General features: G+C 53.8%; 5 protein-coding genes across 5 annotated transcripts; 4 read left to right on the top strand and 1 right to left on the bottom strand.

The window, feature by feature from the left end:
* Positions 1-85: 85 nt before the first annotated feature.
* BO95DRAFT_216068 (uncharacterized protein) lies at positions 86-1981 on the top strand. Its single transcript, XM_025581161.1, has one exon. The coding sequence runs from the start codon at positions 237-239 to the stop codon at positions 1605-1607; it is 1371 nt and encodes a 456-aa protein (XP_025439637.1). The 5' UTR covers positions 86-236; the 3' UTR covers positions 1608-1981.
* Positions 1939-4191, top strand: BO95DRAFT_216065 (uncharacterized protein). Its single transcript, XM_025581160.1, has one exon. The coding sequence runs from the start codon at positions 2355-2357 to the stop codon at positions 3930-3932; it is 1578 nt and encodes a 525-aa protein (XP_025439636.1). The 5' UTR covers positions 1939-2354; the 3' UTR covers positions 3933-4191.
* Positions 4192-6512: 2321 nt separating this feature from the next.
* BO95DRAFT_502718 (aldo/keto reductase) lies at positions 6513-7688 on the top strand (the record flags this gene model as incomplete). The annotated part of the gene is made up of 1 exon (XM_025591060.1): positions 6513-7688. The coding sequence occupies exon 1, from the start codon at positions 6534-6536 to the stop codon at positions 7686-7688; it is 1155 nt and encodes a 384-aa protein (XP_025439635.1). The 5' UTR covers positions 6513-6533.
* Positions 7689-8023: 335 nt separating this feature from the next.
* Positions 8024-9225, top strand: BO95DRAFT_484286 (uncharacterized protein). Its single transcript, XM_025590338.1, has 2 exons — positions 8024-8547; positions 8684-9225. The coding sequence occupies exons 1-2, from the start codon at positions 8113-8115 to the stop codon at positions 9047-9049; spliced, it is 801 nt and encodes a 266-aa protein (XP_025439634.1). The 5' UTR covers positions 8024-8112; the 3' UTR covers positions 9050-9225.
* A 140-nt stretch (positions 9226-9365) lies between these two features.
* On the bottom strand, positions 9366-13277 carry BO95DRAFT_466303 (glycoside hydrolase family 71 protein; the record flags this gene model as incomplete). The annotated part of the gene is made up of 19 exons (XM_025589206.1): positions 9366-9525; positions 9591-9851; positions 9919-10147; positions 10215-10267; positions 10319-10436; positions 10499-10673; positions 10735-10878; positions 10930-11751; positions 11805-11909; positions 11965-11993; positions 12046-12197; positions 12247-12334; positions 12394-12432; positions 12494-12575; positions 12630-12798; positions 12855-12913; positions 12976-13050; positions 13106-13150; positions 13224-13277. 19 exons carry the CDS (start codon positions 13275-13277, stop codon positions 9366-9368), a joined length of 2859 nt encoding a protein of 952 aa, XP_025439633.1.
* Between the last annotated feature and the right edge of the window lie 484 nt (positions 13278-13761).

Genomic DNA, 13761 nt, shown 5'->3' with positions numbered 1-13761 from the left:
GGATCAGGCGGAGCTATCCCGCTCTTGGTGTCCGACGCCAAACAACATCAAATAAATAAGCTGAGTCTTCTCATATCAGCCAGCACAGATCACAAACTCAACTGCCTATAACGAAGCTGGTGCATCCGGACCTCCCTCAAAGACCCCCTTCTTCCAGACCCCCAACTTCTCACGTATCACCATATCGAAAAATCCGCCGTTGTTGATCCTACATCGAAGGAATCACCCCCGCAGCTATGGGTGAGGTGAAAAGCTACGAGCTGTCGGATATCGACAAAATGGGCTTCACCAAGACTGTGAAAATCGTCTTCTTCTATGAGTTACAAGCTACCGTCGACACAGAGAACCTAATCTCCTCCTTGCTGGAAGGGATCAGAAACGCAACCCGTCAACTGCCATTCATGGCGGGAGACCTCCAGTTCAACGAAGCCGGCAAGCTCTGCAGCGTCACCACAGCTGACAGCGAAATCGATGTCAACATCCGCCGATTCGAGCCCACAGAATGCGAGCCTTTCTCTGCCTTAGCGAAGGGATCATTTTCTCCAGAACTGGACCTGACCCGGTTTCTGCCAGAAGAGCCTGTCGGCAAACAGCCAGCCTGCAAAATACAAATCGGTGTCATCGACGGAGGCCTCACGCTGGGGCTGAGACTAAACCACGCAGCTGGAGACTGGACATCCCTCGATACCTGCCTCTCTCTTATTAGCCAAAGCACCAAGGCACACCTGGAAGGCCAGGCGATGCCGACCTACACCCCGGACCTCAACAGAGCTGCGTTCAACACGCCAGCACCGGACCCCGCCATCACCCGAGCAGACCAACTCGCCAAAGTCCCATTCTTCAGCGTGATCGAGAAGAGCCAATTCAAGATCAACCCACCTCCACCCTGCCGGGCAAACATCTACCGGATCTCCGAGCCCACCATCCAACGACTCAAAGCCGAATGCACCCCCCACCTCGACGGAGTCGACTACATCACCTCCTACGACTGCATCTCCGCCCTAATATGGACAGCCATCACCCGGGCCCGCCTCCACGTCCTCCCGGATAAATCCAACGCCCCAACCCGCTTCGTCCACCCCATCGACGTCCGCACGCGCGACCCAGACCAAAAGACCTCGCCCCAGTACTTCGGCAACGCGGTTCTCGGCACCCTCGCCGGTCCGCTGCCCGCCCAGGACCTGATCGCATCCGCCGACGGCGCAACAGACGCCCCCGCCCCCGCCCGCAGTCTCGCAACAGCCGCCAGCCTCGTGCGCCGATCGATCTCGCACATCGACGTCTCCTCCTTCGCCGCCATGACGGGCCTGCTGGCCTCTCTGACGCCGACAGAGACCCTCGCCCCCAACGCCGACTTCGGGGATATGGACCTGTTCATGAACACGTGGTACTCGGGCAGTGTGGAAAAGTACGATCTTGGAGCCGGGGTGGTGCCGGCGGCCGTGCGCGTACAGGCGGGGATGCCCGGGGCGTGCGCGAGTATCTTGCCGAATTTTTCGCGCGGGGGGCCCCGGGTCTTTGATGTCTATGTGCAGGCGCCGGTGGAAGTGTACGAGGTTCTTGACGGTGATGAGCAGTTTTTGAAGCATTTTGAGCTCGTTGCGTGAGGGATTTGACTCTGGGCTGTTGAACGATGTTGAACGTGGATGTTGTTAGATTTTGTGTTTTGGTCGTCTGGATCTAGGCCGAAAGATGAAAATTGAATGCACAGAGCATTGTCGTGGTGACATAGAACTTGCTGAGAGCTTCATCTAACGCATACAGAATCACTGGCTGCGGAAGTTCGGGCTTCCCACCCGCTCAGCTAGTGAAGGTTTACCGCATTAGCTCCAGTCAGAATCTATATCTCTTTCAAAAAGCCACTTGACAAAGCCACGGCCGTACCATGTAGGTAGACTCCTTCAAGGTCTGAAAGATGCTTTAAACCACTTAGCGGTAGTAGCCATACTACTGAGCCTCAGATAAACCGTTACCTTGGCTCGTCTTCAGAACTGTCGGAAACTCACCGCTCGCAGATGGAGCACACAAAGGCGAAACTAGCGAACTATAGGTAGAGCCCTACAAATCCTCTAAGACAACGGGGAATCTGTGGAATACTCAATTGCTTTTATCCTCCAAGCCTTTGTCAGTGACATAAAGAACGATGGGCCCAAAGATCGATATCGGTGACCATGCGGGCCAGGCCATTCTTCTTCCTACGAACAATGAGCAAGAGAAGGAACCTTACTCTCTTATTGAAGTGGTAAATCCTCCCTCACTTCGACATATAAAAGAGTCAGCTTTGATGCATTTGGCAACGGATCATCCAACCCACTCATGTTCGCCTTCAACAGACCTATCAAGACCTTGCTATCATGAAGTATATAGGTGTGTGCAGCTCCCGAACCCCCGGGATGTCAACCCCAACCCCCATCCACGATGCCGCCGTCCTGTGCCTGACCGCGCTGGCGGAATTCTGGGGCCTGGGCGTCCTGGCTCCGGCGGACGCACTCGGCGACGACGCCTCCCGGGACGCATTCTACCTGGCCGAGGACGGACCGAACACGGTCGAGATCCTCGAGGAGGTGGTCGAGGAGTGCCAGGCGCTGGAGACCATCCTGGAGGAGCGAAAGACAGTTCGAGACGAAGTCGGCAACCTCCCGCCGGCGATGGCGCTGGTCTTACTCTGCAAACTGGTCGACCTGGCCCAGGAGTGTCGGGACAAAGGACGCGCCTATGCGTCCGAAAGGCAAGTCGACACTGAGACCGCGTTCGACACCACGGCCAAGGATGCCTGGGCGCAGCTGAACGGCCGGTACCGCTGGTGGGGCCATGGCCCGCCGCGCGTGCTTCTGGGGAATGACTTCAGAGCGTTGCAGGCGCAGGTGGAACAGGCTCGCGCCTCACGGGGCACGACACTTGGCAATCAAAAAAACGAAATCCTGCCCCCCTGGCTCCCCGAGGAACACTCCATCGCCTGGATGCAGGTCCTGCAGAAGGCAATGCGGGATCTGGCCGGTGAGGTGCTGCCCCTGATCCGGGGGATGGCGGCGGCGGTGCGACGGAACTGGTTCCGCGACGCCGATACGCATTTCGATCTCCCGCGGCATCGCCAGTTCGACTACCAGTGTATGGCGTATGTGCTCAACCGCAGGCAGGATTATGTGATTGAGAAGGAGCAGCAGCCACCGCAGCGGCCAATCCCGCAGTCACTGCAGGCTCGGAACGAGCTGCTCCAGGACGTGCTGGTGCAACGACACCTGATCGTGAGTAACCTGGTGCGGCGCAACCGGATCCTGTACGCACTGGAGGAGCGCGGGCATGCCGTGTACTCGGCCGAGCAAATGCGGGCATTCATGGAGCCCGGCGAGGCCTGGCCCGCGCCGCCCGCGGCCGGGTACCTGCGCGGCTTCTACGAGGACAGGCCCGATGAACTCTGCGTGGAGCAGATCTCGACACACGGTCTCACCTGTCCGGGCTGCCTGGAAGTCCAGCGTCCCGAGGTGGCCCGGTCGTTCGAGGCCTGGAACGCGCATATTGCGGAGGACCTGTGTCCGTACATCTGTCTCGATCCCACCTGCCGCGACCCCGTGTTTTCGAGCCCCTCGGCGGACGGTTGCGCCTGGAAAGAGCACATGCTCAGCAAGCATTGCTCGAAGCTCTCGGCTTGTCCGTTCTGCAGCTGGCCCCCCAATCCCGAGGAGGTCGACCCGGAGCACCTGCTGGCGCATATCGCGATTGAGCTGCAGTTCTTTGCCTTGTTGGCGTTGCCTTGGGCGACGCGTGACCTGCAGAAGAAGAATGCGTTCAAGCAATGGTATGACCTGCGATACCCCGGCAAGGCGGTGGACAGCCCGTATTACCCCGTGGAGTTGCTTCAGCTCCAGTACTTCTACGAAGATTGTTCTGACGGGGTCTATGAGGAGCTCAGCTCCGAGGCAGAGACAGAGTAAGTCTGCTTCAAATTGTCTGTAATATGCTGTATTCCTGAATTTAATCCTTAAAGATATGGTACAAATTTTGTGTAAGCTGTTCATTCTACTTCAAAAGCCTTCAAAAGGAACAAAAAAGAAGAGAGAGAAAAGATTTCTTGGTCTCTTCGAGTGGAAAGGAGAAAGAAGCGTGAGGAAAAGATCGAAGTCTTGCCGGAAATCATCTACGCTCGCCTAGATTCGGGCCTTGAAACCCAATTCCTCTCACATCGTCTTTCCCAGGCCTGAGAGAAGCCAACAGTTTGTGCTCTCAATTACAAGTAGCGCTAACGCTCTAGTACGCTGTCTACAGCATCCCCCTTCCGACCCGCATGACGTTAACAGCTTCTTGCGGTTCACATCTATGCGGGATTTGCAATCTGACCAGTGAGATGTCTGCGTTGTCAGGTTCGAGACCATTGCCGAGTGGGTCATGGCGATTTCTTGTCTGTTTGCTATATTTGCTTTTCCAAAAGTACAGAATTAGGTTACTCCCGTCGCTTAAACAGCCACCATGCATGCTGGAAACTACGGCGACGGCTGGACTATGCAAGAACGCTCCTGGCGCGTGATGTTGCAATCTGCCTGTTACACCTCAACCTTACCTTCCTTGGTTTCCCCCCTGCCAAGAGGCTTGTTAGGCTGATTTTCTCCGCAGAGTCACTGAGATAGATTGCAGTATAGTAGTAATAGTCACGATGACCGCCCAGGCTAGTTGCCGCGGAGCTATGCCCTAAGTCCACGGCTCGACGGGAGCACAACCACCTAACACTGACAGCTGACGAGATTGTATTCATCACCAAGCCAGAAGAGAACACGGATACTCCGATTAGAAATAGCACCAGAGCAAACACACCTGTACAAACATGTTGGGTTCATGCAAAGCGTGCAGAGTGGTCTCGTTCTGAAACACGGTCAATGCCGGCATTCAGCGCTTAGAGCGGCAAGAACGGATATTCCGTCCCCAATGATTCATCTCGGTGCTCGTGCCCTACTGAGTAGTGCGTGTTTGCTTGAGTTCCAAGAAGTACATGAGTTCCGAGGCTTCGGTGATGCGGCAAGTCTGATTGGTAAATACCCCAGCAGGGTCTTTGTTGCGCGTCGGTCGCCTTTCCTTTTCCTGCTCAGGGGCTGACGATCACCCGACCCGGTACTTTTGTCGGGGCGTTATCGCCAGCAACGGCCGCCGATGGTGCCGCGATAAGCCCTATTCCTATTCCCGCTAAGCAGTTAGGGGGTTTATCCTGGCGAGGAGAAAGTGATGTGTCGTAGGTTCTTTGGGAGTCTGGATTCTTGGTTACTCACCTGCGGTTCTGCAGGGAGCTGGGTTGGTTATATTAGGAGATCGAAGCTACCCTCATCCAACTTATGGTTTGACTGTCGAAAGACTCAGATTGAATGACAGGAGGGTCTTTCAGAATACCTACGCAAAGATGAGTAGCAAAGACAAAAAGGTAAGGTAGTGCGAACCTGCAAAGAATCATTCAGATAAGCTAACGCAGCTAGACACCTTCGACGACATCGAAGCCCCACGAAAAGACAGCCCCACAGCACTCGACGGTGAATGATCAAAACGACCCCACCCTGAGCACCAATCTACACCTAAGTCGATCGTCCAAAGCTTCCGAGCAGCGCTCATTCCTTGATATGCACCGCCAGAACCAGGAGCTCAAGGCCATGCTATCGGAATGCAACACCACTCTACAACGGTGCATTGCAGAGCTCGATAGAAGCTTAGCTGAAAAGGAAAAGAAGCGACGGAGATAACGAAGGCCGACTATGCTACAATCTTTTGACGATTCATCGAAGACGGATGCCGACGTCATTTCCATAAGTTACCTCCCCGCGTATGCCTCACGGTTTACAGCGACACCAACGTCGCATGGTCGCTGCTGTTTTGCATTGGAATGATACTGCACCCAGTATTTCGGAAGTTACCTCATTGTACTGTACAGTTGAACAATGGTGACACCGCAGGTTCTTGCTCTGTATCTGCCTGCAGACCCACTTGGAATGACGAAAATGTTGTACTAAATCATTTGTTGATGTGTAATGTATCACATTCTTGATTCTGAGCTGTTTAATAAGCATAGGTTCTTACAATTTGTACTACTCACCCAGAAATTCAGTGCTTCTAGGCCTGTAAGATGCATATTAAGGATATTCAATCACATGTGACAGGATCAAGTGGATCGACAACCCTAAATGATGACCGATACTAGCCTCTTATCTCCGCCATCCCAACCAGCCATCGCTATCTCCGCATTCTCCGAAATATCGTCTAGATGCTGACCCGCCCAACCATTGCTAGGTTGTGGAACAGATTATCCGACTAGTCGACCCAAGAAAGCACGCGGACTCAGCAGGCCTCTTCTCAATTTAGACCTGAGGACCCTGGATACTGATCCCCACTTACAGGGTAAACTGACGTCAATGGCCCCTCTTGCTTAGTTCAATGAGCCAACTCAACCCAGAAGAGCTTGGCACGACATACTATAAAGCCAACCCATCTAGCCAACAGATTGCTCAATCATTGTTTTCACTGAGTTTTATCAGCAACCAGCAACAAGTCAACACTACAAGATGACCGACAAGGCAAGCGACAACAGCCCCCTCTTCCACCACCGCCAACTGGCGCCGGCAGCCGCCGTCCGCGTCTCACCCCTCTGCCTGGGGACGATGACCTTCGGCGGCCGCCAGCAGGGCCGGTACGGCGACTGCACGCGGGAAGACGCATTCGCCCTGCTGGACCACTTCTACGAGCAAGGTGGAAATTTCCTCGACACGGCCAGCGGGTATCAGGAGGGCGAGTCGGAGGTGCTGGTGGGGGAGTGGATGGCGGCGCGGCAGAACCGCGACCAGATCGTGCTGGCCACGAAGTACACGACGGCGTACATGACGCACCACCGGGACCGCATCCAGTCCAATTACGGCGGCAACAACGCCAAGTCCATGAAAGTCAGCGTCGAGGCCTCCCTGCAGAAGCTGCAGACCTCGTACATCGACCTGCTGTACGTGCACTGGTGGGACTACACCACCTCGATCCCGGAGCTCATGCACGCCCTCAACGACCTCGTCGTCGCCGGCAAGGTCATCTACCTCGGCATCTCGGACACCCCCGCCTGGGTCGTCACCAAGGCGAACCAGTACGCCCGCGACCACGGGCTCCGCCCCTTCGCCGTCTACCAGGGGATGTGGAACGCGGCGATGCGGGACTTCGAGCGCGATATCATCCCCATGGCGCGGGAGGAGGGGATGGCCCTGTGCCCCTACGGCGTGCTCAACCAGGGCCGGTTCCAGACGCGCCAGGGGTTCCAGGAGCGGGAGAAGCATAACCCGGGCCGCAAGTTCATCCCCACGTCCGAGCACGATAAGAAGGTCTCGGCCGTGCTGGAGGATATCAGCACCGCTAAAGGCGCGGAGATCGTCAGCGTGGCCTTGGCCTATGTGATGCAGAAGGCACCCTATGTGTTCCCCATCGTGGGGGGCCGCAAGGTCGACCACCTCAGGGGCAGCGTGGCCGGGTTGAGTGTGGCGCTCAGTGATGAGGATATTCAGAAGATCGAGAGTGCGTATCCGTTTGACTTCGGGTTCCCGCACACCTTTTTGAGCGGCTCGATGTTCGATAACTCGACGCCGCGGATGGCGGACAAGCCTGGAGACGTCTGGTTGACCAAGAATTTGGGCAAGTTTGACTGGGTGGAACCGCCCAAGCCGATCAGGCCGCTTCAACAATAGATGCTTGCCTGAGGTTTGCGTGTTGGGGTTTGTTCTGTGCTCGTCCTGCGCGGTCGAGAGCTTCAACTTGACATAGTGTATGAGATGACCAGCGTCAGAAGTAGTTCAATTAGAGAAGAAAGATTGGATCGAAAGAAAGCGCTGTAAAGGACAATAATACTTGCGTTTTTGCTGGGACTCATGAGTAATTAGGGTGTGTAAGTGAGTAGGGCTAATGATTCCGGTACTAGAAAGACACTAAATTCTCACCAAGACGCTAAACCCTCACCGCTATACTAATTCCTCCCCCCGCCTTCTCCTCCGCACCGACCCTACTATCCTCTCTCAAAGACCCTTAAAGGATCCTCGCGAGTACCTGAAACACAGACTCATATGGTCGAAACATTATTCTCCACACGAACTATTATTTTATGAATCAAAACCAATGGACCAAGTCCTCGCCCTCCCCGAGCTCCTCGAGCCCATCCTACTGGCTCTCGATCTCCGAACTCTCCTAACCTCAGCCCAGCGGGTCTGCACCCAATGGCGAAGTATCGTCCAACGATCCTCCTCCTTGCAGGAAAAGCTGTTCTTCAAGCCCCGAGCAACAGCCAAGAGGCATTATTCCCCGGAACCGATCTTCAACCCTCTTCTGACGACAGCCTTCCCCGCAATCTTCCACGCTGTCTCCCCACACCGCGGCCGGGAATTCAACATCGCCGACCTAGAACTCATCACGCACCCGGCCCAGCGAACAGCGTACCTGCGCCCCGAAGCAAGCTGGCGCAGTATGCTCATCCAACAGCCGCCGACATCCTCGTTCGGCATCGTGCAACGCAGTGGCGGGCAACTCGGGTATAGCGGCTCGTATGAAATAATGGTATGCATGCTGCCCCCTTCCAAGACTCGGAAATGAAACCCACTCCGTTCCCCCTTAGATTGGCTGTAAAGGAACACAAGCAGAAAGAAATAAGAAAGGTGGGGGCGAATTTTGCTGACAGTAGACCGTTTTGCAGAAGACGGAAGGTGGTTTGCGCATGGAAGCACTGTTCGAACTGCTATTCTTCCACCATGACATCGACGCTTACAACTGCCCCGATGGGATCATCTGGTGGAGCGAGGGCGCTGCGCCGAAGGTCGGGAGGTTGCTCGAGTCCTTCGCGGAGGAGGAGGGCGAGAAGGTGGAACAGCCCGGGGTGCTGGTGCATGTGAGTTTCTTTGCCACTTGTACGTCGACGGAATCTGAGCTGGAGGATGAGGATTATCGGGACGTGCTGAATGCGGTGCGGGCTGGGTACCAGGCGCTGAAGTTGAAGCCGAAGGTCTTGGCGGGGCCCGAGTGGGAGAGGCAGACGTGGGAGTATTCCAGAACCTGGGACTGATTTGTTGGTGGTCAAGCGTACTGTACAGTGCACAAGACAAGTGTTTTGAAAAATTGTTCTTAGGAGGGAGAGGTCAATTTCATTGCAGTAGAATGTGGAAGTGTTGGCTGGAAAGAGGGATGGTAGGAGATAGAAGTATAGTCTGGTTCTCGCAGGAGAACGAAAGTCAATGCGCTGATTAAAGATTGTAACAAAAACTTTGTCCTTGCTCTTCCAGGACCAGAGAAACGAGAGACACAACCGGTATAAGAAAAGCACAAGCAAATCCAGCAGATTCATCTTCTGCATCACGACATCTTCCATTCACAGCGAAACCCTAGTCAATTATCTTCTTGAGCTCCGAGATCGTCCCCACAGGGATATGAACGACTCCAGCAGACCGGATCCCCTGATCGAAGATGTCATCGAGGGCGCCGATATCGCTTGGGTCAAGGAAGCTGGATGTGTTGCCCATCTGCGTCCACGTATTCACGGCACTATGGCGATCTCTTTGTCAGTACAATTGTGATGGGCCTCGAGTAGGCAAACAAGAAATACATACCCCACAACCAAATCCTCAACGGTGACCCCACCCCAGCTGCTTCCATCCAACTTCCCGATCCCCGGAAGTTTTTTGACAGTCGGATCGCGACAGAGCTGACCGCCCTGCGAGTTCGACTGACAGTACCGATCGAGGCTCACAACATCCACGAGATAGTAGATGTTGTCGTTGTAGCACACGTATCCCGACTTGGCTACGCTGCTGGAGATATAAGAGGAGAGTGGGCTGGATTTGTCGCATGTCGACTGTGAATCAACCACCCTTATAAAAGACATGGGTAGTCAGTATCCCCTCTGCATTGGGTTATTGACAAGAGGACTCAACTTACACGGCATTATGAGTGTCCGGCGACAGAGTCCAAGTCAGCGGAATCAGCAAACCAAATACGGCCTTCTCCACCATTGCAGCAATGTCCGAGTCGCTGGGTGTGTCGAAGCTGGTTTCCAGCAGCTTGCCGTCGGTCATCAGGTCGTGCAGAATATCAATGCTGTTAGAGGTCCCGTTGAACAGGCTTTCGTTCATGCTGTCGATGGTGCTGTACCAGAGCTGGACGATCGCTACGGAAAGTGTTAGGTCGTGGGTGCATATATAGTGGGCGTGTGCCCGTTTTTAGAGTGTTCTTACTGTCTAGTCTTTTCTCGAGCGTGTTCTCGACTCCGAGTTCCAGGGGTGTGGAGCTAGAACGCAGTCAGTCTTTGAGTCCTCCGGGTTGGATTTATGCCACTCACTCGGTAGCAATGACATCTTTGATGATAGTGACTCCATTCGCTATTAATGCATTGGTAGTGTCCTTGAGGTTGCTCAGCTGAAGGGGGTTCTCCGAATAGTATGGTATTTTGGTTAGTGCTATAGAGAAGTGGTCAGCTGAAACAAGCCCTCACCCCCATATAGACGAACGCAAGGTTTACCATAGTTGAAGATAGGACTGGTGAACAGCGCAAATCCGAGGCCAAGGAAGTCCATGACAAGGTTGTCGGTGAGGGTTGAGGAGGGGAACTCGGCAAACGTTGTCGTCAGATCTCCGATTTGATTAGTCACAGAAGCTTGAACTCTTGTGAGTGCAGTGTGTGTGTTCCAGAAGAACTTCATGGCATGGTCAGGCGATGAGATTTCTCATAATAGAAAAGGTCTGTGTACAACGTACATTGTGGATAGACACGTAACCATTGAGGAGGAAGTAGCCCGCTGGATGGTTCACATCGTCACATTGGATGAAACTGTCGCAGCCCACGCTATCTGCCATCTTTGAACAGTCCATGTGCTCAGGGCCGTGGACTAGGTTGCTGATCTGGATACAGGCTTAGCTCACAAGAATCTTTGACAAGAACATAAAACGAACCTCGTTGGTGTAGTTCAGTCCTCCCTCGTGCGGGTGACTCAACCAGTATTGATTCAGGTCAGTCCACGCAGACTCGGTGAAGATTGTGTTCCAGCGGGTTGCTGCATCATAGGACGCATTCTCAACTGTATACCAAGTGCAGTCGACGTTGCGCCAGGCCGAGGGGCCATTTCCATCGAAAACCGTGCTCTTGCAACTGCTACCGCTGCAGGTGGTGTCTTCAGCCTTGGAGATGGCGGTACACTGCTTAGTCTTGCTCCCGTTCTCCAGGGGTATGACCTGATAGTTGGAGTTGTAGATGAGGTTTGGACACCCGGTATCAACACAGAGCCCTCCGGTGGCGGACATGACCACCTCCCCGGAGGGGTTAATCACTTGGAGGAGCTGGGCTCCGGATACTTTGTTCGCGCTGTTGCCCCAGTTGAGTCCCGCGTGAAGTACGCCCTCATGGTCCACCTCGCCACTGATCTTGTATTTCCAACCCGTACCAGCGTCAGGACTCAGAATGACCGACCACCAGACGTCGTCGACTCCAGCTGCGAACCCGTCGGGCTTTTCGTAGTATTGACCTGCTGACTCATAACCACAGTCCACTGAATCAACAAGAATGGTCTTATACCACATGGCTCCAGCCACCTGTCCAGTCTGTGGTGTCATCTCGGTAGACTTCTTTCCATTCTTGTATGCTTCGACAAACGATGCCACAAGAGGCTGCCAGGCCGTGTGAGACCAGAATTCTTGATTTGCGTAGAACCACGGCTGAGTGTCGTTGTTCTGCTCGGTCCACAGATTTCCGATGTAGTGGCTTTCGGGCCCGTCATTCTGCACTTGTCAGCTATCACGTCTTGCAAAACTTAGTAGACAGAGTCTCATACCCAGGTGATGAACTGAACATAATCAGGCTGCGGGTTCATATTTAGGATGTTATCCATGCGCTTAACAAGGTTTAAATCACCTTGCCGGTAGACATTTGCACCGTACTGATGTTGAAGTTAGCATGGAATTTTCGCCAATGATAGCCCCTGAATCGCTCACTGCATTTTTATACTGAAGAGGACTCAGACCTAGTTCCGTTAGCAGGGCGTCTTCACGCCCAGTACAGCAGTATCAACTTACCCATCATATATGGCTTGCTGCGATTGTGGGCTCCAGCCATAGGCAAGACATCCACACTGACGTCTCCAGCATATAAGCCACCAAAGCCTTTCCTCTCGGGCCAGGAGGTCTCCCAGCTGAAGATACCGTCTACGACATCACCCCAGTAGTCCCTATGACACTCACTACACGAATACGACTTTCGGCAGCAGGGGAACTTACCACCAAGCATCAGCAGCCTCGTAGTAACCGTCCGTCTCGTCAAAGTCCGGCATGAAGAACATGTCGTTCGCAAGTCCGTTCTTCCATTCTGGATGCAGCCAGATTAGCCCGCCGTAGAAACCCACGATGGGAGGTGGAAAGACCCACCTGTCCAGTTCGTGTTGTGGAATCCACCAGAAGAGAATGCTGCACATCAGCCGCTTAGTAACGAACGTCTCAAGTTAGAGAATAAGCCCCAGGTACTCACTGCTGATCAGAGCCTTCCCGTCAATCTGGTAGTAGGCAGAGCTGCCTTTGTAGCCGTCCCAGACCCATTGGTAGTCAAAAGGCTGCTCAAGTTAGCCCTGTGTCCGGAGAATATACTATGGCGGAGAATACGTTACCCCGTTGCAGGACGTCTTCTTCTTGTAGCAAGCATCGCCGGAAGCATAGACATCCATGCTGACGTAGAGTTTGAACCCGACGGACTCTGCATACGGAAACATGTACGATAGCGTGTCCGACACAAAGTCTTGGGTTGCATCCCCAATGTTGAGGGCGAAACCATCGAACCTATATGTCTGTCAGCGAACCGTGATGGGAAGATCGAGCGGATTCAGGAGACTCACCCGAGGGCCTTGGCATCATCGATGTCCTTTTGTGCGTGTTCCTGCGTCACCGTACCAACCTACGATACAAAGTTCCAATCATCCATGGGTTCATTCACCATGACTCAGACTCTATACTCACCATGTAATGTGCAAAGACTGCTCTGGCGGCAGCCTTGTGCAAGAGCTTTGCCGCTGTGGCGAGAGTTGCGACACTCTTTAGACCAAGCATGTCAACTGACGGGCAAGAAAGAGCTTGAAGAGGAAAGTACCTTTTGGATGCGGATGCGGCGACCGCGCAGACTATATACCTGCTCCTAGCAGCGGTAAATCGCCGCACTTGCGAGATGGGAGGTCTTGTCTGCAAGCGTGACTAGACTCAGGCCATACGCTGCAGCCGAGGTCGGTGAAACCCGAAAGGATGAAGGAATTTGTTCTGCTCATGGCTCGAACCGTGCTTTTCGACTGCGATCATGCTATCTAAACTGCTAGCATTTCGCTTGAGGGGGTAGTGGGGCTGCTTTGGTACATTACTGGATAAGCGGCGATTGATTTGTATATAATAGAGAGTTCTGGCCAATGGACTCATTGTTCGCAAGGGGGTTTGAGGCTCTGGTCCCTTTGTTTTGTGCGTCAAAAACGTGGTTTTGATTGCACTTCATTTGAAATACTTAAGAACCAAGCCCCTTAATCAACGTGGAGTTTCTCCACCTCCCAAATCCGGCCCAACATACGACTCTCACTACAGCCGTGGGGCATGAAGAAGGGCGCTAAAGCCGGGGGATATTGTTCCCCAGGGTCCAATTCTCTTCTCATCACCCGAAAGTAATTTGGAACAGAGACCCCTTAGCCTGGAAGAGTATTGGGGCTCCACTGAACCATGATGACCATCGCAGATACAGCCGCCCGTGTCGATGGTGTATGCTAG

This window comes from Aspergillus brunneoviolaceus (genome assembly GCF_003184695.1).
Source record: "Aspergillus brunneoviolaceus CBS 621.78 unplaced genomic scaffold BO95scaffold_57, whole genome shotgun sequence".
In the NCBI taxonomy this organism is placed as follows: Eukaryota; Fungi; Ascomycota; class Eurotiomycetes; order Eurotiales; family Aspergillaceae; genus Aspergillus; species Aspergillus brunneoviolaceus.
This window is presented reverse-complemented; position numbering and strand designations above follow the sequence as displayed.

Bases quoted from the DNA above. Each gene is read 5' to 3' on its own strand.
- BO95DRAFT_216068 (XM_025581161.1), top strand. From the start codon at position 237: ATGGGTGAGGTGAAAAGCTACGAGCTGTCGGATATCGACAAAATGGGC.
- BO95DRAFT_216065 (XM_025581160.1), top strand. From the start codon at position 2,355: ATGAAGTATATAGGTGTGTGCAGCTCCCGAACCCCCGGGATGTCAACC.
- BO95DRAFT_484286 (XM_025590338.1), top strand. From the start codon at position 8,113: ATGGACCAAGTCCTCGCCCTCCCCGAGCTCCTCGAGCCCATCCTACTG. The intron at 8,548-8,683 runs GTATGCATGCTG...ACCGTTTTGCAG, and splicing joins GCGGCTCGTATGAAATAATG to AAGACGGAAGGTGGTTTGCG.